The 22,319-nt window shown below is 35.8% G+C and overlaps 1 protein-coding gene across 1 annotated transcript in view; it reads left to right on the top strand.

Moving 5' to 3' along the window:
* The window catches only part of EIF3E (eukaryotic translation initiation factor 3 subunit E), a 50,772-nt gene extending 39,661 nt beyond the window's left edge, over positions 1–11,111 (top strand). The window contains exons 11-13 of the mRNA XM_020970251.2: positions 9,831–9,933; positions 10,248–10,382; positions 10,952–11,111. Of these exons, the coding sequence (XP_020825910.1) occupies positions 9,831–9,933; positions 10,248–10,382; positions 10,952–10,990 (277 nt within the window). The 3' untranslated portion in view covers positions 10,991–11,111. The remainder of the gene's footprint in view (positions 1–9,830; positions 9,934–10,247; positions 10,383–10,951) is intronic.
* Positions 11,112–22,319: the final 11,208 nt, after the last annotated feature.

Raw genomic sequence — 22,319 nt, 5'->3', positions numbered from 1 at the left:
ATTGAATATTTGTAAATTAATTGGTATGTCATTAGTATTTGAATATTAACTAGTTGTCTCTGGGCCACAGAGTCTGATTATTATGCCTATACAATCAAATGCTGCCATACTCAATTGCATTTTTTTTTAGTTCTAACTTTAATATTTGCTGTCAGTCTGGCATATTCTTTAATTTATTATTCCTATAAGTGTGATTTTCTTCTATATAGGCCTTTCATATTTGCTTAATGGTTTCCCACGTGACCAGCAGCACACATTAATTAAAGTGTCTTTCAGAAGGTAGGGATGTAGTCTCTGGCAGTTGGACCTGAGTTTTTCTGGCTCATGTAGGGATTAAATTCATGTCCTTAGTTTCACTCATTCTGTAGCCCACTGAATTAAATGGTGGCTAGTCTGCTTCTCTTGGCAGATGACTATGTGTGCCTAATGTGATTTTATTGGCTATAGAAGGAAACAATAGGTGTATCATTTCTAGAACTCTGGTGAATAACAAACTAAATTTTCCTTGCTATGGTTTTTTATTTATTTCTAAGCCTTGTAATGAAAGCCTTAAGGAAGAGCTTAAATTTTTGGCTTCTCCCCTGGTGGAATTTTCTCCATTCCTGGCTAGCCTTCTGTTGTTTGGCTCTTGTCCTTGGGTTGGAACGTCATCTCTTCTGTTCTTACTAATGTTGAGAGAACTGTAGTAATATCCACCATGCTTTTATCCTCTGTGTTCTGCATTAAGATACCCATAATCAGAAGACCTAGGTACTGTCCTTATCTCCTCAATTTGCAGTATAATTTTAATTGAGTGTCCTCAATCTCCCTAGTCCCTTGTTTCTTCTGTAAAATGGAGATAATAATGTTTTCCTTGCATACCTTACAGGGTGGTTGTGAGGCTCAAATGGGAATAATATATGTGAAATAATTTTGAAAACTTGAAACCACTATAACAAATACAAGGTGATATTATCTTTAATCTTTCCTCCAGTTTAAATATGTACACACATACATATATATACATATATATATATATATATATATATATATATATATATATAATGTACTGTTAATCAGTTTTAACTTACTAGTAGGATATCTTAGTTTGAACCTTTTAAAGAATCATAGAATCTCAGAGTTGGAAGAGATAAACCCAAACCCTATATGAAATATGAATCCTTTTCACTATGTCCTTATTAAGTGATCATTCAGCCTTTGCCTAAGTTAGACTGTTTAATCTTTGTATAGCTCTAATTGTCAGGAGGGCAGCTTGGTGGCACAGTGCATAGAATTCCAGGCCTGGACTCATCTTCCTGAATTCAAATCCAGCCTCAAACACTTATTAGTTATGTGATTCTGGGTAAGTCACTCAACCCTGTTTGCCTCAGTTTCCTCATATGTAAAATGAGCCAGAGAAGGAAATGGCAAACCACTCCTCTATCTTTGCCAAGAAAACCCCAGATGAGATCATGAAGAGTCAGCCACAACTAAAACAACTAAACTATTCTTAGGAAGTTCTTCCTTAGTGGGCAAGTCGTAAAAGCAGTGAATTAGAATCTAAAAGACTTGGCTTAGAATCCTGGCTGTCTTTTACTGTGTAACTTTGAGCAAAACTTTACATTTCTCTAGGGAAAATGAGGTAGTTGGACTGTACTATCTCTAAGGTCACTACCTTCATTGGCTGTTTTAGTGGCAGTTGTTTGAAGATTGAAGCCTGTATCGTGAAATTATTGTTCTTGGAATTATAGCCCCCTAGTGGCAAGGTATATGAGGAAGAAAGGTGAAGTGAAGTGATTATGGTGTTAAGTTGTTGTTGGTACAGACTTATGTAGAGATGGCATGTGTTATCCCCCATGAGAATGGTAATGGGATTCCAGAATACAGTTTTTATGAGGTGGCTGCTAGGGTATTAAATCCCGGACTGCCCTAGTTTTCTTTTTCTTTTTCTTTTTTAAATTTTAAGGCTGATTTCGTAGAGTTTTAAAATGTTATAGAAGTATTATTAAGACTTCCCTGTGACGTCTTAATTGTAACAAAACCTCTTTTTAGAGGTCCCCAATGATTTGGAATTTATAGTGATCTCTGAGAGATTAAAATTTGTCTTTGTTCTATTAAAAAAAATAAGTAATTTTAGAAGATAACTGTTTAACCTTCTTGAGATAATAGAACTATTTAATCTTCTAGTTATCCCATATACTTTCATACACCAATGTCCTTGGACTAGATGTATATCTTTTTCAAAGAGAAAATGTAAAAATACACTCTGGCTATCAAAATTGGAGGGCATTAATAGCCATTTAAAAGTAATAAAGTGATACCTAAAATTAAGGTAATTGGGACTTTTTATGGCCCTACCAATGAGAAATAGAATAGTGAATGGTGCTGTCATCACACAATAGGGAAAATCTGGGGACAATAGGGAAGATCTGGGCTTAATTCTCAGTTCGTAATGATATGCTTCTGGACAAGTCACTTAACCTCAGATTGTTCCAGGCAACACTCTTATGATTAAATCACAGGATAGGCGCTGGTTGCATTGGTCTAGGGAGTTCCTTCAGTTGTTATTTCCCCACACGAAAGACCTCTAAGTCTAGACCCAAATAAAAATCATCCTAGGCTTGTTTTATTTTATTCCTCAAGAAAAGTTTAAAAAGCTAAATTCCTTCTTTCTTAGTAATAGGAGTATGAAGTATTATCTCTATCTTTATCATATATGCAAGTTAAAATCAAGAAATTGAATTTCAAGTGACTTTCCTCTTGTTAACATAGCTCAGTAAGTGTTGGAATAGGATTCAAAATCAGATTTTCTAAGTCCATTATCCTGTTGTCAGTGTTGCTCATCTGGGACCGTTGCTTTTTACCTCAGACTGTGGAGAGGGAAAATAGTCAAGTAAATACTGTGCAAAATGTGACATTTTAACAAATATTAATGAAGAATACTTTGCTAGGTGCTGTAGGAAATATAATGTCTAGATGGGACAGGACATGCTTTTCATGTTCTTTACGTAGTAGCTTATAGTGTAGCATTATGAAGTGACCAAATTACATTTCTTTCCAGATCTTTTTAATTACTACTATAGTAGCCTTTTCCTGTAGTTCACGTTAATCCACTTACATTAGTTTGTGGAAAAGCAAAAGGAAGAATTTCTTCTGTTCCCTTCCTCCCTCCACAAATGCTTTCAAGTGTAAAGTATGTGTTACATTACTCTAAAGCCCAATGGTAATTTGTTAAGCATTTTCCATTTGAAGTTTGACATGTATGCAGAATTAGCATATTTCTTTACTAAATATCTATGAACATATGTATGGGAGTCATATCTTTGGAAAAGTGCATATGTAGAACATTTTTATCAGTTTATATACAGTCGTAGATTTGTAGGATAAGATTTAAATTGATTTACCACTGGAGTGTACAACATCTGCCAGAAAAGATTACTATGGTGAATAGTATTAAATTTAATATAGCTGAATAGTTTATCAGATACTAGTGTGTGTCTGATATTTAAAGGCTGTTTTAAAATAATACTTGCAACAGGTTTTATTTGTAGATAATAATATGAAAGTGATATTTTAAATGTTTATCATAAACATACTTTAAGTACACATTGATAGTCCCTAGTGGAGTTAGTTTTTTTTCCTTAAGTGAGGTGTAATTGTCAGCTCCTCTTTAAGTTTTAAACCTAGTGTGTTTTGCCTACTTTAAGTGATATTTAGATCATCTTTATGTTTGTATACTTAAAAGTCCTTATTGTCCTATATACAAATTAAATTTGGTGAGTCAGTAAATTTGTATTTCAGCAAGACATTCATTAACTAGTTGTTACGTGTACAGTACTGAAGATAAAACATCCAAAATGAAAATCATACAACAATGTTAATAAAGTTTGCATTTCTAGATGAAGATAAAGTTTTGTTGAAGATCTTAATTGTGTTAAATTGCCTCTTTGGTTTCTGAGATAATGGAGAATCCAGCAAGAGCTTTTCTGCTTGTCTCACAAAGTATGTATATTTCAGCATTTCTCTGTATTTCTTACTTTTTTTTATTTCTTTATTTTCAGTTTTATGTTAGGACACCACTTATTTAGGTTCCCCTTTTAGATTGCCTTAATCACTGTTAACAGTGTTCAATGTAATCAAGAGGCTCTAGTTTCCAAATTGTGGTGTTTAAGTCCCTAGTGATACTAGAGATAAAATCAAGTAGTTTTCATGGATGAGATATGGAAAGCCAAATTATTTCAGAAATGATAACTATTAAATGCAGCATGCTGGGCCATTTTATTAGATGCCAACCATTCCATTTGTCAACCTTATCTTTTCAGAGGGAAACATGTAATTATTTTATTTATTGTTTTTCCCTACTTATTAACCTGCAGATTGTAGACCAGGGTTGCATAAGTATACATAGAAAAAAAAAATCCTCTGAGAATTGATAATCAGCTCCATCCTATTTTTCATGTATTGGGTTTTCTTAAATCAAATCATCTGTATGTATAACTTGCCTGAAAGTCCCAGTAAAAGTACTGTTGTAGCTTGGAGAAATAATTTCTTCAAATAAATTAAGCTAGTGTGGAGCTGCTTTGCAGCTTTTTTAACTGCACAGAATTTATGGTTTCTATAGATGTCGATTTAAAAGTAGCTTGTTAATAGTCATTGTTTGTGGTTGCTGAACAAGATAGCTATTACATCTTAAATACATATTTTAAAATTTATGAACACTTTTCAGAATACTTAATATAACATATTTGTAGACAAGGTTGCGATTTTAGTGTAGTCTGACTAGAAGTTTAAAAGAGTCTGGGATGAATTAGATGTTTTTGGCAGGCGTTCTGCATTTAGATATATTTTCTGCTACATTTTAGCTATTGGTAAACTGAACATAAATGTTTATAATTAAATGCTATTTCATCAAAACTCAATGAAATGTTGGCATTCCTCCATGTTCATTATCTGCTCGTTTCATTGAAACTGAAAGTTTAAAGAAATTCTTCCAAACTTTAACTTAGTATATAGATTATTTTTTGTGCCTTTTAAATGAATATATTCTATCAAAGTACTTCTTTTTCAGTGTCACCATTAGTATAACTTTAGAGGTCATCTTAAATTTTAGGATAGTTCATTACATGCTGTGAGCAAGATTTTAAGGCATGAAGTAGGATAAGTTATTTCCCATTTTTCCTTTTATTAAGCATTTTGAATTTGGTGTGAGTGGGAAAGTATTTTCTGAAACAATAACTACAATGTTTTTGTTTTACATATAATTGGGAAATAAAAATCTATTTTTAAAAAAATAATCTGTTCTGAGTAGATTGAGAACCGTGTGCCACAACATTCTTAAGGTTAAGAAGGGAAGGGGATAGAAGGTCCTGTAGTGGAACAGATAGATACTGGATTTTCAGTTACAAGATTTTAGTGTGAAGCTCTGCAACTTGCTGATCATGTCTTTTAACCAAGCCACCTAAGTCTCAGTTTCCATATTCTGTAAAATAAAGGGGGTTAAATAGGTGATTTTAAAAAATCATCTTGTAGCTCTAATATTGTGATTCTCTGGACAGAATCATAGAGTTAGAAATGATTCCTAGTTCAACCGATATCAAAGCACAAATTAAGGGGTTCTTATATACAATTCCTTCTACATATCCCTCAATCAATGTTCATTTAGTCTTCACTGGAACATTTCTGGTAATGAGGAACTCTTAACATACTAATGGTGACTTTTTCTTTGTAGAGCAAAACTGCTACCTACCTATAAATCCTACCCATTAGTATTAGTTCTGTCTTCTGTGGCTAAGCAAAGTAAATCTAGTAGAGAGCTATCTTTTTACTCTGCCTCCCCTCCTTCCTACCCTAGCAAGTCCTTTAGTTCTGTCAACTGGTGTATAGCAAAGTTTCTAGTAAACTTGTCACCCTTCTCTGGACATATTCCATTGCCTATGTCCTTCCTAATAAATGAAGTTTAGGTCAGAATAAAATACTACAGGCATGAATAACCAAAGAAGAATATGGTGGGAAGCAAGGCAGATTCTTGAAAATATAAGATGTCTTACATTTATTATGATTTATCACTTTCAAAGAACTTTAATTTTATATATATATAAAATCTCACTTGAACTCTACAACCTTGTGAGCTAAGTATTATAATTCTCTTTTTATAAAGAGGAAACAGACCCAAAGAGGTTAAAGCTTGTTTAAGGTTATATAAGAAATTAATGGCAGAACTGGGACTAAAACAGTTCTTTTGCATTCTTATCTACTACTGAATCTGTGAAGGTCTTATCACTCTTGTCATTTTTATGAGTACTGCACTCTCCAACTAGTTGTTTAGGTACCAAATAAGACTCCTACTTGCCATGAATAGAGGTAAAATTTAAATGCTAATAATTAAATTCTTAAAGCTAGAAAAGTGATGTAGTGGTATAAACGATCTCTGTAAGCTATTTCTTTTCTTTTTTTCTTTTGGTGAGGCAATTGGGATTAAGTGACTTGCCCGGGGTCATGCAGCTAGTAAGTGTCAGGTGTCTGAGGCCAGATTTGAACTCAGGTCCTCCTGACTCCTGGGCCAGTGCTGTATCCACTGCTGCCCCTTTGCATTCTATGTTGAAGGAAGACCTTACACCCATGAAATTGATCCATTGAAGTAAAAGGAATATTTCAAAATTTCAAAGCCTATTTCTTCCCCATTCAGACTATGTGTATAGAATTGTATCTGTGACTGTGTCTTAAGAAGGGCATTGAAATGCAGCATGTTTAAGATGAGTGCAATCAGGATGATTGGCAAAACAAAAACTAGCATAACAGGATCTGAGAAGCAGTGGGTATGTATAATGAAAGAAGCATACATTTTAGATTTTAGACTTCTGAAATCTAGGTTTAAACTATGGTTCTGACTATACCTTCTTTCTTTCCTGGACAAGTCATTTAGTTTGCTCATCTATAAATGGATACTACCCGCCTCACAGGATTGTTGTAAGAAAAGCACTTTGTGTGTGAGCATGCATGTGACACATGTATGCATTGCATATTGCTTGAAGGAACAAGAGACATTTTACCTAAAGAATAAAAGACTTAGTGGGAGGTGTGGTAGCTGTCTTTAGACATTTAGAAGATTGTCAAATTGAAGGACATAACTTGATTTGTTCTGAGAGACTGAAATCGGAAGCAGTGGTTGGAAGTTAAAGAGAAACAGATTTTGGAAAACTTAACAACTAGAGCTTGTCCTAAAGTAGAATAAGCTGCCTCCTCATGTAGAAAGACTTGCCTACTAGTATGACCATCCTTCAGGGTAGAGGAGGATTCTTTGTACTGGATAACTAAGATTCTGTAATTCTATGAAATAAGGTGCTCCTGAGAACAACTCTCCCTGTTGTTATTTCTCTTGTATATATAATCTAAATTCTTCTTAGATTTTCATTAGAGATTGAGAAGAAACAGTCATTATCCTCTAATTCAGACCATTTTAAAGTTACTTCTCTTCCTTAAGTTTGATATTCCAGAACTAGGCACAGAAAACAGATTGTATAAGTAACTCCCTGCATTCTCTTTTTTAGCTAGTGTCAGATTCCTGCATTGTGCCATTCTAGATTTATTTTTCTACTGTACTTAGGACTATTTGGTCTTTTTCATTCATATTGTTTATTTTCCCATGATAAGCAAATTACTTATTTTGTCTTTAAGAACCTGTACTTTAAAAATTGGCGTTGTCACTAAATTCTGATCACTGTTGACTAATATAATAAAATTTTAGTCTATGCTTTATAAATTAAGGAGAGTCGGTTCATGTTTATTTTTTAAAATCTAAAAATACTTTGACAAATAAAACAACTAAAACTACTATTTTATTTCAAGACATCCTTTACAATAAATTATTGTGATGATTAGTTATTTTAAGTCCCCTTACTAGTATGGTTAGATATTTAGATGATTTCTTTTTTTATATAGACATTATATCAAAGGCTTTTTTATACTATGCTGTCATTTTCTGTACTATATATACACAAGTGCTAGCTGTTTGTTTTGAGAATCGTTTCTCATTCCTTGGAAGCAGACAATAAACCTTATGAATATTGGATTAACATAATGTTTTGTCTGCTTTATCACTTTGCACTAGCCTGATTGATTTTAAGACTTGAAACTTTTTTTTAAGGGAAATAATATATTTTAACATGTAGTGGTAAAATGATATCAGTTGTGAGTCTCTTCTTTGGTGGTAATGTTGCAACTTGACTTAGTTTAGGAGCTTCAGGTAAAAAACCCAGACAGTTGCCTTGTCTGGAAGCTGATAGGAGATTGAGATTCGTAAGTCTTAAAAATAAGCCAAGTGGCAGCAGGAAATGCAAGAAGGAGTTTATTAGAAAACCACAAGAAACACCAGCTGCAAGAATTATGCTTGGACAGAAGAATGCTTGTTTGTTTAAATAAAATGACATACTTCCCTGTTTTGGTGGCTTTTTGGAGGGAGGTGGAGATTATGAGGAGAATTAAGTGAAAATATATCTTTATTTTGTTTTTCTGTGTCACTTGACTATTTTTCTACTTTGCTTTGATTTTGCATTTTGAATAAATCTTGTAATATTTAGTACCTTGTAAATATTCTTCACTGAAGTCTTTTCATCATAATGTGGAGGTGATGGTCCTGTGTTCTTAAAGGCTGTGTCAGTGAAGCCTATAGCTCTGGTAGGTCTTTGTACTTCAGTGTATACACTTTCCACTGGTACAGATTGCAGCCCCATATGCACCTTTGCAAGGTGTCCCTTCTTGTCTCCGTCCTCTTAGAAATCAAGAACCCTTAGAAGAGCCATTTAACATGAAGGGGAGGGTGAGGGAGGATGGATTTCTGAGCTTTTCACATGACATGGATAACCCTTGACTTGAGGCATTGCTATTTGTAATAATCCATGTAGTCTCAGAATGCTTACCTTTATCACACACTATTCTACTGTCATCTTTGTAGACAGCATTCACTGGACATATCCTGACATGTCTGGTATCATACATTCACCATTTAGTTCTGGTGTCTACTTTCTTACTGTATTATTATTTTATTTACCATTTTATTATTCCTGTGTGGGAAAAGCAGTGTGCATTAATACTCCTAGGCTTTATACACCTAGAAAATTGTATATACAGTAAAGTATACACAGGGACATTAGTATTGATTATGGTTTAGTATGATTACTGATAAAGGCTGACCCCATTGCAACAGTTTTTATTGTGGTACAAAATGAAGTAATGATCAGATTATGATGTTTCTCATTTTTAAAACATTTCAGTAGGTGGATTTTTAGGTGTATTTGCATATCACTGAGAAAGATTCCCACTTTTTCCTGTCTAAGCAGCAAACAGTTTTATTGAGTGTCCCTGGCACAGTGGAAAGAGTGCTAAACTGGGTGTTGTGGGACCTGTACTTAAGATCTATTCCATCTCCTGTGTGACCCTTGGACAGGTCACTTGACCTCTTTGGAACTCAGTTTCCCCATCTGTAAAATAAGAGGATTGGAACAGATGACCTTATAGTATCTATCCCAGTTTCAAATCTGTGATCCTATTTTCCCTGCCCTTATTAAAGAGATTGCAAAATAATACATGTTCATAAATAACTGATATAAAGCAAGTGTGTGGTTTTATTTTAGTGGACAGTAAATTCAAAAGGAATCCCAAAGAGAGAGAGATCATTTACAAGTAGATTCAACAGGGAAGGCTTTATAAGTAACTTTACCAATAGCCAATTGTAACAAAACAAATGTTGGTGGAATTTAATATTACCATATTTTTTTTTATCATGTAGTAATGAAGTATGAGACATAATACTTAAGCACCCAGGTAACATGCCTGTTTTTCCTTTCTTCTGTTAGCATGTTGGCAGATAAGTTGAACATGACTCCTGAAGAAGCTGAAAGGTGGATTGTCAATTTGATTAGAAATGCCAGGCTTGATGCCAAGATTGACTCCAAATTGGTATGTATCAAAAATTTTATCTTAAATACAGAATATCAGTTACTAAAACTTAATTTAAAATTATTTTGATCCTTGCCCTTTCTTTGACCTTTTATCAGGTTTTTCAAATTCCATACTGACTAAAGAAGTATTTTTAACTTATTAACTAGCTTTACTGAATAAGTAACCTAATATAATCTCATTAGCAAAGGTATGAAATATTTGTGTGTTGCTTTTACATTTCATACATGCAGTGTTATTATGTCTTGCTTGTGTCTTTTTGAACACTATCATTAAAATACCATAAGACCATATTTCCTCCTGATTCATTTCAGGGCCATGTGGTTATGGGTAACAACGCAGTCTCACCCTATCAGCAAGTGATTGAAAAGACTAAAAGCCTTTCTTTTCGAAGCCAGATGCTGGCCATGAATATTGAGAAAAAACTTAATCAGAATAGTAGGTCAGAGGTAAGAACCTTGACTTTTTGTTTCTGTTTTGACTGATTTAAAAATAGTAAAACATAATTACCATGTAGACATACTTGAAATGAATACTAATTTAGATGTCTGTCCACTGTTGTATGATCTGTCAATGTTGATTTTTTTTTCTCATTGGTAAGCACATTTTATTTTAAGATTTTATACTTAGTACTAATTTCTTCATTTCTGGGCAGGAACTTTATTGTATGAAATTCAAAGAAACTGAAAAAAATTAGACGTTCTATCTTATTATAATTACTAGTTTGCCTCTTCATTTTTTCCTGTTTAATTTCATTAACTCATGGTTTCAAATAAAGAGGTGTTAAATATATAATTGTATAACATGATAAATAACATACATTATTTAATAAAAACCTTGAGTTAATGAAGTCAAACCAGGAAGAAATGAAGAGGCAAACTAGTGCCAACTATTACAATCAGTTCAGGTTTCATTGTCTATTGTGTACAGAGATTATTACATATAAATATCACCTTAATAATGTTTTTAGCAATTATTGTCTTTTGCGCTATTGACAACTCTTCCCTTTATATTCTAGGCTCCTAACTGGGCTACTCAAGACTCTGGTTTCTACTAAAATACTTTGGAAGAGAAACATATTGAAAAATTCCCACTTAAATAAACATATTATACAAAATATTTAGTTCTAGAAACTGAAATGTTGTGAATTTGAATAAAATTGGCTATGTTTCATTTTATATTACTCTTAAGTTTGTGTATGTATTTGCTTAAACCCATTATTCACCCATAAGACAACACTGAAACCATATTTATTTAAAATTGTCAAACAACAGGGAAACATTCTGCTATGATTAAAGAAAGTTTTCCTTCTAACTCCTGATCATGAGACATAAATTTAAGTTTAATCTAAGTATAAACCTGCCCTATTCTACATCATTGTCTTCTAGATATGTGCCATATTGACAGAGAAAATCCATTAGTGGTGCTTCCATACACAGAAGCTGCTTGCTTTACACCATTACCAGATACTGATTGCTTTTAGTGGGGGCTGTGACAAGGATGACAGTCCTTATTGCTAGTAAATTAAAAGTGTTAAGGAGATTTTCTTGGCATCTAGTTTAAAAGACAGTACATAGAGTGTACCTTCCTTGAAGACAGAAGAATAAAAGTGCTTTCTGGGCAGGAGCCATTTTTGTCTTCCTTTTCCCAGGCCCTAGCTGTAGGCTTGATGCATATGGTAAGTGCTTAATAAGTAAATTCTTGAACTGAATAGAGAATAGGGACTAAACCTTTAAGTCTCTGGTATAGTATAGAGGAATACTAGGGAAGGAAGCTTCCTCTTCAGTGCAGAGCTATGTCTTCTGCAATTTAGTGTTTAGTTGTTATCTAGGGCAGGATTCAGCAAACTAATACCATTTGGCCCAGAGCTGAATGAGACTTAGAGCCTGTTTTTGTTTGATCACGAGCTAAGAATGGTTTTTACTTTTTAAAATAAAGTTTTATTGTAGAAAAACAGGTTGCCAGCCAGATTTGGCCCAAGCAAATGAAGAAAAGCCATTTTTTACACAGGGTATATTTCATTCAATCAGTTAATAATTAATAAGCACCATAAATAATAAGAAAAAAAGTCTGTCTCCTCAAGATGGCTAGGTGATAGCAGTCTTGGACCTGGAATCAGAAAGACCTGAATTCAAATCTTACCTCAGACAGTAACTGTGTGACTCAGGGCAAGTCATTTAACCTGCCTCCCTCAGTTTCCTTATTTGTAAAATGAGGATAATAGCACCTACCTTCCAGGGTTTTTTTTAAGTGCTTTGCAAGCTGTGAAGTGCTATATAAATGCTAATTGTTATTATTTTGGGAAGGGGTCAGAAATATACATACAAATAATTATGCTACAAAGTAGAAAGTGAGAGCCAAAGTGCCATAAGGAAATTTAAGAAGGAATAGATCGCTTTCAAGTGGAGGTGGGGAAGGGGTTGAAATGTCTCATGGGAAAGATGAAACCTGAAGTGAACCTTGAAGAATTTTAACAGGTAAGATGTAGCATACAGTCCAGAGTATGATGATTGAATGATCCCCTGCAAATATTTGGAGGTGGGAAAGACAGAACAAGATTGGGAACAATTTATCTGGTTTACCTGGAATGTAGGATATATGAAGAGAAGAACTGTAAAATAATACTAGAAAAAGAGACCTGAAATCCAGGCCATGGAATTTGCTGCTATATAAAATTAGTTACAATTATAGATCTGCGTTTATAGAAGGAATTTCTTCACTGGAAGTTCCTATATTAATCCAGCTACAGGCCACTGAATTTTTTTCTCTTTGTAGTGATGTAAAGAACACTACATTCAGAATCAGAAAAACTGGTTAGAAATCCTGTCTCAGTTACTTAACTATGTGACAGGCAAGTTAGATTTTCATTATATATAAAGTGGAAGGGATGAACTTACTGGCCTCTATTGTCTTTACCAGCCCTAAATCTGTGATCCTAGAATTCTGTACTGGGTCCATTTAAGTTCTTAAATCAGAGGTCTCAAACACCTGCTCCTCTGAGTGCAGCCTGAACCAGATTAAAATGGAATTGGGAAATATGTAACAAGATAAAACTATGGAACATGATATATGTGTTTTTCTAAGTCAATATGTGGCCCACAGGAATGATTATGTATAGTAGTTGGGGGTTTTTTGTTTGTTTTGTTTGTTTTTGGTGAGGCAATCGGGGTTAAGTGACTTGCCCAGGGTCACGCAGCTAGAAAGTGTTTCGTGTCTGAAGCCAGTTTTGAACTCAGGTTCTCCTGACTCCAAGGCTGGTGCTCTGTCCACTGTACCACTTAGTTAGTTGCCCCCATTATGTATAGGTTAGTTCCAGGCATTGTACTTATATACACTTTGGGCTTCACTTCTGTGTGTCTTTTATCGTGTAATCTATTTCTCTGCTGTAAGATGTAAACATCTAGAATCTTGCAGTAATTGGCTTAAGACAAGAAGAAGATAAGTTGTCCTTTATCTTACTTGAAGTCTTGAGCTAAAGTCTGTAGGACTACTTATTACTTAGTACTACTACATACTCAGAGCTAAGTGGCCTTATCCCCTCTATGAATATGGCCATTATCTGTATCATTAGAACTTTTGGGGAGTGGGAGATGGACATTTCAGGGCAGAAATTCAAGCAGGAGAAACAAAGAGGTTACTATTAAACCTTTGGCAAGCCAGTAAATGTTTGTAATATATATCTTTGTGTCTATGTATATGTGTGTATGTGCCATTAGAACATCTCCATATTGGAATCTACACACAGGCATGTGTTTATGATAACTTTAGGCCTACATAACCTATCAGTGTAGGAGTTTTCAACTTCAATTTTAAGCATAATTCTCCAGAATCCTCTTATCTGCTCTCTATATGTAAGACTGAAGCTGCTGAAAGGACAAGGTTTAGCCAAACAGGAGTTACAATCTTTTTTGTTCATCGCTTCGTATAGTGTTTCCTGAACTGGAGTGCCAAAGCAAGCTGTAGTGAATCAGCTAAGGCCTCATTATGTATGGATAAAACTCCCTTGTAGTGGTATCATTACAAAGGATAAAAGAACTACACACTTGCTTTGTGTAATGTAACCATTTGATGTGGTAGATTGCCAAATCAAGTGCTACCATCTATAACAGGAAGTCACGATTGGGAGTGATTGTGCATTTCATTGGGAAAGAACACCTGAATTTGAGTCACACTGGTGATACTACCTGTTTGATCATGAGCAAGTCATTTAATTTCAGTTTCTTTATAAAATGGATATAAGACCTATAATCCTTACCTATCAGAATTGTTGTGAGACTTAAATAAGATAATGTATATAAAATACTTTGAAAACCTTAAAGGATAATTGTTATTTAGAGTGGGCAAAATTTTCATAGGTCTTTCTAATTGGATCACAGTCTAGTCCCTTGAAGTATGAGTTAGCCAGTGTGAGGAGATGTGAAAAGCCTGGAATAGAATATCTCAAAACTAGGAACCATGTCAGCAGACTGCTGATAGTTCCTGTCTCCCAGTCTTATCCTTAGACATCCTTGATTTGAGTCATCTAAATGTTCCAATTGCCAGCACACTGAAAGGTCAGTATAACCTAGTGTTTGGCAAATCAACATACATCATCTAGAGACAGACTCCTTCCCTGGGCATATGCAATAGAACCTGAGTCTACGCAGTAGTAGACATTTGATATCCAATGAGACTTTCCTTTACATTAATTCTTTAGCCTGATATTTAAGACCATCTATAATTTATTTAGTTCCCTACTTTTTCAGCCTTATTTCCTCCTTACACACTCTATATTCTGGCCAACTGGACTATTCTCCATTGACCAATTTTGGCTTGCTCACTCTCCTGGAATGGACTAGAGGCCTTTCACTTGCAAATAGTCTATTCCAGTAGGAGAGACTGGAAGATAGAAATAGAAAAGTAGTGGAAGTAGATTATAGATAGCCTTTAGCTACAGATAGCTAAAGAGTTAATGTAAAAGTCTCATTGGATACCAAATATCTACTCTATAGAGTTCTATTGCATCTGCTTAGGGAAGGGAAAAGCCAAGATTCAAGATTAGTGGGAAAATGTCAAACCAGCTGGTACAACCAAAACTTTGTGTAGCTATCAGATAACTGACATATGATCTGTCACCAATCTAATACCAATTTAATGGAGGAGCTGCATTAATGGAAGAGGAAAATCAGACTTTGCTATGTATTTGGAGTCACATGGCACAGTTGTTTTGATTCAAAAGTCAGTGGTGGGTATCCTGCCTGCCAAGAGGGATGTCATTATAGAAGCTTATTAGGAGATACAAGAAATGTTTTCTTTTTCATTCATTCATTGTTTCCTTTGTTTAACAAGTGATGCTATTAAAAGTGACCAATGTAGGAGGCTGAAAGGTATGATTTTCACAAGGCTGACAAATATATTTCATTTTTAAAATCCAGCAATGAAATTAATGCAAGAAAGTCTTAGACAAGGGAAGATTTGGTTCCCCTTAGGAAAAAGTGGCCTTTGTACTATGTTACACACAATAGGCACTGATCAATATTTATTTGTTCATTCCTTCTGTTGTTCATTAATGTGAATATTCATGCATGCTGGCTTAAAGCCTGAATAGAACTAGGACTAGGGGTCCCTGGACTAGGTGTCAAGGCCAGTGTTTTCCTTCTGATTCTAAACAGTGACTTTGTTTTACCAGCTGAGAAATAGTGATCATGCTAAACCTCCTGTATCTACTTCACAAGGTTGTAGTGAAGATCAAATAAAATAAGGTAGATTAAAGCTCTGTAAGAAATGCTAAACATCAAAGGGAAGATAACATTGAGGGAGAAGTACTAACTTGGCATTGGCTGTTGACAACATGGTTGTAAGAAGAGGCAGCAAGGTGGCATAGTGGATAGAGACTTGGAGGAAGGAAAACTTGGATTTGAATCCTGTCTTAGACACTTACTAGTTCTGTGACCCTGGGCAAATCACTTAACCTTTCTCAGCCTCAGTTTTTTAAACTATAAAATGAGATTTATAGCACCTACTGAGGATCAAGTGAAATAATATATGTAACATATTTGTTCACTCACGTCCAAATCTTTGTGACCCCACTTGGGGTTTTCTTGGCAAAGATACTAGAATGGTTCGACATTTCTTTCTCCAGCTCATTTTACATATGAGGAACTGAGGCAAACAAGATTAAGTGACTTGCCCAGGGTCACACAGCTAGTAAGTGTCTGAGGCCAGATTTGAACCCATGAAAATGACTCTGATTCCAAGCCCAGTTTTCTATCCACTGTACCACCTAGCTATAAAGTGCTTTGCAAAGCTATGTGTATTAGCTATCTAATAGAATATAAGTTCTGTAAGGGCAAGGATATTGCCCAAGTTATACTTCTATCTGACATGGATGTGGTTACAGTTAAGACAGTGTGAAGGGCAAGCCAAGAAGCTGCTAGAACTAATGGAAAATTCTTTTAGCTTTTTCTCTGTGTCACCAGAACCTAATTCAATGCCCAGTGCATAGTCAACAAGCATTTATTAAATGCCTATTGTGTTAAGTGCTGAGAATACTTGTCCTCAAGGAGTTCACAATCTAATGGCTAGAAAGCAATTAATAAATGCTTACTGATTGGTGAATAATGATAGATTGTGCTTAGAAGCTGTTTTATAACTTATAAAGTGCTTTACATGTATTTTCACAGTTCTAAAAAACAAACTATGATGTGAAATACTACACGAACTCATGATCTCAGAGATTTTCTTTTCTGTGTGTAATTCACTTTTTAATGCACTGTATCTTTCTTGTCCAGTACCCCTCCGTTTTTCCTGATCGGTGAATATGTTGGAGAAAAGTAATCTAGAATAGATTCCGGAAGAGTAGTTTTAGGAAATGAAGTCATTTGGTGGAGCCAGAGTCATGGAAGACACGTCTGGCTGCTGCCTGGGTCACTCCAGGACTAAGCAGTCAAGGCCAGCAACAGGAAGAGCAGTTGAGACATCAGTATCTGAATCTATTGGTGTGAGGGAATGTTCAAAGCTTCCTAGGGAGCTTTAATTAGGCATTTTGACTCTTAGGAAATGGCTCACTGATAGAGCTTTGTTTTGTGTATTTTGTATACATAATTCATACTCATGCAGCTTCAATTCTTACAGACATCAGCCCATCCTCTGCAACAGCATTAATTTCCTGGAGAGGTAGCACAAACATTGTTATGTTTTGTTAATTTTTCATTTCATGGATTTAATAAACTGTTTGACTTTTAGAAGCTGTAAGAAATAACATTAATTTAAGGCATCTCCTATTTTGGTTCTAAAACTGTGTCCCTTGTGCTGACTTCAGTTCAGTATCATGGGAGAGAGGCTGAACAGCGCCAGGCCAAATAATTTTGTCTTAAGTGTTCTGGGGTTGCATTTTCAGGAATGGGGCAGAGAGGTAGAGGGGGGTATGGAGATTGTGGGGTGTGTGTGTGTGTATTTTTAAAAGAAAACAGGTTGGCCATTTTGATACCACCCTAGGTAAATCAAGGAAATGAAAATTTTAGATATGTATATGAAATGCATTAAAAATAATGCTTTAAAAGTGTATGCTGAAGGTAGGTTCCAAGCTGGATGGTATCTCAGGAGGTTGCAGTAGCATCCCTGATGATGTGACTATAATTTGTGTTCACAGTGACAAGAAGAGCAACAGCTGGATGGTTTTGCTTTGGTTTCTGGATCAGAAATGGAAGTTTGGTGATCCATCAGTTGGATATTACTTAACCGATTAGAGAATTCCAATTCCCACCTTCATGTCTTTGTATAGACTGTTCCTCACATCTGGAATGCCCTCCTTCACCTTCACCTCTAGGAATTGCTAGCTCCCTTCAAGATTCAGCTCATGTGCCACCCCCATCCCCAATTGTTAACATTCTTTAGATATATGGCTACCTCCTCCCAAAAATTGTATTTATATGTTGTTTTTAGTTACTTATCTGTGTATGTGTTGTATCTATGCCCAACACAATATGAGTTTCTTGAATATAAGGAGTTTTGTTTTGATTTATATGTACAATTCCTAGTACAGTACTTTGTACATAGTATGTGCTTAATAAATGCTTGTCAACTTGAGTTGTTGAAACAAAGTACATTTATGTATTTGTCATATCTTCTCTGGAGAGGCTCTTTAAGCCTGTCCAGGGAGCCTGCCTTAGACATTTATGTATTTGTTCTCCAAAGTGATGTGCCCATAACAGGTACCTAGTAAGTATTTGTTGACTGAATGGATCCAAGTGGGTGGGTGATACTTGTAGTGAGCTAGGGAAGCTCTTAGGAAAAGGAAGAAGATTGCAGAATTTGTCTAATCTGATAAGAAAGTAGAAAGAGAATGGGACTGGGAATCCAGATACCTGGGGTAGGGCCCCAACTCTGCCACTAACTAATTAAAAAGTGAGCTTGGGCAAGGCACTCCATGTTTGTATTTGTTGATTTCTTCATCCATAAAATGAGGTGACTGGACTGGATGATCTCCATGGCCTCCTGGCTCCCCAAATTCTTTAATTATATATATGGTTCCTTCACTAAAGGAAAGGGCTACAGCTTGGATGGTTTAGAAAGCCAGCAAAAATGAGTTCCTGACCAGATATATCTGTTTTGGAGTGACTAACAAGGCTAAAGTTAGGCTATCCCAGTAGACCTTTAGTTTTTCTCCATTCCTGTCCACAGATTTGTGTTACTAACCTTTGCCATCTGTTGCATATGTACATTCCATTGATAACAAGGGAATTCTAAAGGGAGTACAGATCAAGTAACTTAAATCCATTTATTATATCTATTATAAAATAATCCAAAGCATGTGTTCTGCTGATGGTACGTGAGAAGCTCCACATTTGTATAGGTAAAGGTAACAATGTGGGTATTGAGGCAGCTAGGTGGCACAATGAATAATGTGCCTGGCCTGGAGTCAGGAAGTCCTGAGTATCATTTTGATTGTTATTATCTGTTGGGGAAGAAATTATAAAACTTGTGGCTGCATATTAGAGCTGTGGAAGTCATTTTTGCATTCAAATTAACCTGTTTTGTGATTTCACCTTCAATTCTCTGTAAGTGATAGCTTATGAATTAGTTTGAGGTATTCTGAGTGGTCAGAGAAGGAAGAGTCATTTGGACCCTTTGCTCTGAAAAGAAAAACTTCGGAAGCTGCCCAGGATTCTCTATTTCATTTTCTCTGAATGTCTTTTACAGTGAGTTAACAAAATTAAGTAACTTTGCATGGCTCTACATAGTATCTTAGAATTTAAGCTGAAATGGTCCTGAGAGGTTGTCTGAAATTCTGATAGTCAACACTTAGATAGTCCTTTGAGTTTTATAATGAACATTATGTATATTATCTCATTTGATCCTCACAGCAACACTGTGAGGTAAGTGCTATTATTCCCATTTTAAATACTGGGAAACTGAGATGGAGAAAAGTTAAGTGTTTGGGGTCACACAGCTGGTGTCTAAAGCAAGATTTGAACTCAGCTCTTCCTGAACCACATCCAGCACTCCATTCACTATGTCACCTAGCTAATGATCTCTTGAGATCTAGAGAAATGAAGTGACTTGTACAAGGTGGTCACACAGCTACCAATGTCAGAACTCAAACCCAGGTCCGTCAGCTCTAAATCCAGCACTCTTTCTGAACTATACCATTCTGTTTGTTCAATCTTTTGCTCATTTGATTTCTTTGGCCAGTGACTTGGTTGCTGGTAGCTGTGAGGCATTGTTCACTGAAAATTCACAGGTCTTAGATAAAATGCCATTAGCCATCATTTGATAATCATAATAGCAGCAACAAATCTCTACCTTTCAAAGGTAGCTTATGACAGTTGGAGTTCTTTCTGATGTGTTACTTCATTTGATCCTCAATAACAGCTCTGTGAGGTAGGTAATTAGGTGTTACTTTTCATATTTGTCTTATTGATTCAGCAAGCCTTTATTCAGTGCCTACAATGTGTAAGGCACTGCGTTGGGTACTGAGATTGCATAGAGGAAAAAAAAAAGCCCCTGACCTCTAGGAGTTTACATTCCACAATGGAAAAATGACACAGGCACAAATAAGTAAATGCAAAATACATACAAAGTAAAGAAAATATGTAGCACCCAATTAGGAATGCTTCATGGAGGAGTCAGCCCTTCTGGTGAACAAGGAAGAGTTACACAAAGCAATGCAGATAAGGAAGCACTAACAGCCAGTAGAATTAATAAAGGAAGGCCCCTTGTATAAAGGTAGTTAGAAGCAGAAGTGAAGAGGGAGAGCATTCCAAGCATGAAGATGTCTTGTGCAAGGCAGGGAGATGGGAAGGGAGAGAAAATATTTTGTTTGGGGAATAGCAGGTAGGCCAACTTGTCTCAGATATACAGTGGGTGAAAGGTTGGGAAATCAGTAAGGAAATCAGTCTTCATTGAAAATCCTGTTCCTGAATAGAACATTATTAATAGTATGGTCGACTATAGTGCAACAATTAAAATTTACAGTCCTCTTATTTTCCTAGGAAGCAAAATTAGCTTATTAGTAAGATTTGTTTTTAGCAGGATGACACATTAAATAAAGCATTTTTCATGTCAACTTTGCATCAAAGGAAGGGAGGTGAAAGAACTAACTTTTTGTTCCCTTCAACATTCTAGATGTTTAAATAGACAGTGAGTAGAAAAAAGGATTTTTTCTTTCTTAGCTGTATTATCCTAAGAACACTCTGCTCCAACATCGGCATGTCAGTGGAATAAGAGATGGTAATACAAGATGCACTGAGAGACTAGAGGTTTTGTGTGTTTGAAACTTTGAGTCGGCTATAATGACTAAATTGTAGAGAAGCAAAACTATTTTTTTTATATTTACCCAATGTTTTTTTGGGTCCTGTTGTCTAGGAGTGAACAAACTCCTTTTGTTTCTTAGCCTCCAAAAGTTCACCCTTCAATTGTATAAAGGAGCCTAAGACAAGGGTAGCTAAGAGCAGAGTTTACACCATGATAGACCAACATGCTACCCAAGAGAGAAATACCAGAGGTATACCCAGGCACAGGGAGGCTTGGAGAAGTTCTTAAAAGTTTATTTAAATGGACCATTTTTATGTGTATGTGTCCTTTAGTCTTTAATTTTACCGTAAACAAAAATGGAGTAAATAAGTTATTGTGATAAACTGAATAGCAGATCGTGTCGCAGAACCATATTTATAAAGTGGCATTGGTCTCTTCTTAGGAACTAGCTTTTGATTTTTACTCTAGAATGATTATGCTGGTTTCATATGTTTGACTGGACAAAAAGTATGTGGTTGTGTGTTTTGGCTTATATGTTCCCAGATTTCTAAGGGATGCTCATGATAGCCAACAAAGGAATTTTTTTTTACAAAATTGTAGAATGTTAATGCTGGAGCTCATTTAAAGGTACCCTTTTATTTTAGAGAGAAAGAAACAGAAATTACTTATGCAGGGTCACAGGGCACAGTGACAGAACTTGAGAGGGGGCTGGAGATCATGCCATATGAAGATCCGATGGAGGAACTGGAAAGGTGGACAAGTAGAGGAGATCTGATAGGTGATATTGATGGGCTGTAGGCAGGAGACTGAATTAGAGTTGTTCTCTTTGAATCCAAGGAAGTGATGGGGCACGGGGCGGAGAGAGGCAGGTTCAACGTCAACAAACAATGCCTAGCAATCAGCCTTCAGAAAGAAGAGTGGGCTGATGTAGGAGGTGTTCAGGTCACTGGAGTTCTTCAAATAGGGCCAGGTGACTTCTTACCAGAGGTCCTGCAAGGGGGTACTACTGTTTATCTGAAGACTGAACTCCTTATCTTAACCCAAGGTCTGTGAACTTTTTACAAAATGTTTTTATACTTATTTCAGTGTAATTGTTTTCCTTTGTAATCCTATGCGTTTTGTTTTATGCATTTAAATGTATAATTCTGAGAAGGGGTCCAGAGGCTTCCCCAGATTGTCCCCTATGCCTAGAATTCTGTTCCTCCTCTATATCCTGGCTTCCTTCAAGGCTCAGCTAAAACCCCACTTTCTGCAAGAAGCCTTTCCCAGTCCCTTTTAATATGACTGACTTCCCTCTGTCACTGTCACCGGTTTGTCGTTGCTTTTGTTGTTCAGTTGTGTCTTGCTCTCTGTGATCCTGTGGACCATGGCACGTCAGTACTGCCGAGGGAGTTTTCTTGGCAAAGATACTGGAGTGGTTTGCTATTTCCTTCTCAAGTGGATTAAGGCAAACAGAGGTTAAGTGACTTGCACAGGGTCACACAGCTAGTAAATATCTGTGGCCAGATTTGAACTCAGCTTAGCTGCCTCCAATCACTAATTTACACTATATGTATCTTGTTTGTACATAGTTGCTTGCATGTTGTGTCCCCCATTTGAGTGTAAGCTCCTTGAGATTAAAGGCTTTTTTGGGGGGTGGGGGTGTTTCCCTT

The sequence above is a fragment of the Phascolarctos cinereus genome, unplaced genomic scaffold (genome assembly GCF_003287225.1).
Source record: "Phascolarctos cinereus isolate Bilbo 61053 unplaced genomic scaffold, phaCin_HiC Scaffold_4;HRSCAF=312, whole genome shotgun sequence".
NCBI lineage: Eukaryota > Metazoa > Chordata > Mammalia > Diprotodontia > Phascolarctidae > Phascolarctos > Phascolarctos cinereus.
This window is presented reverse-complemented; position numbering and strand designations above follow the sequence as displayed.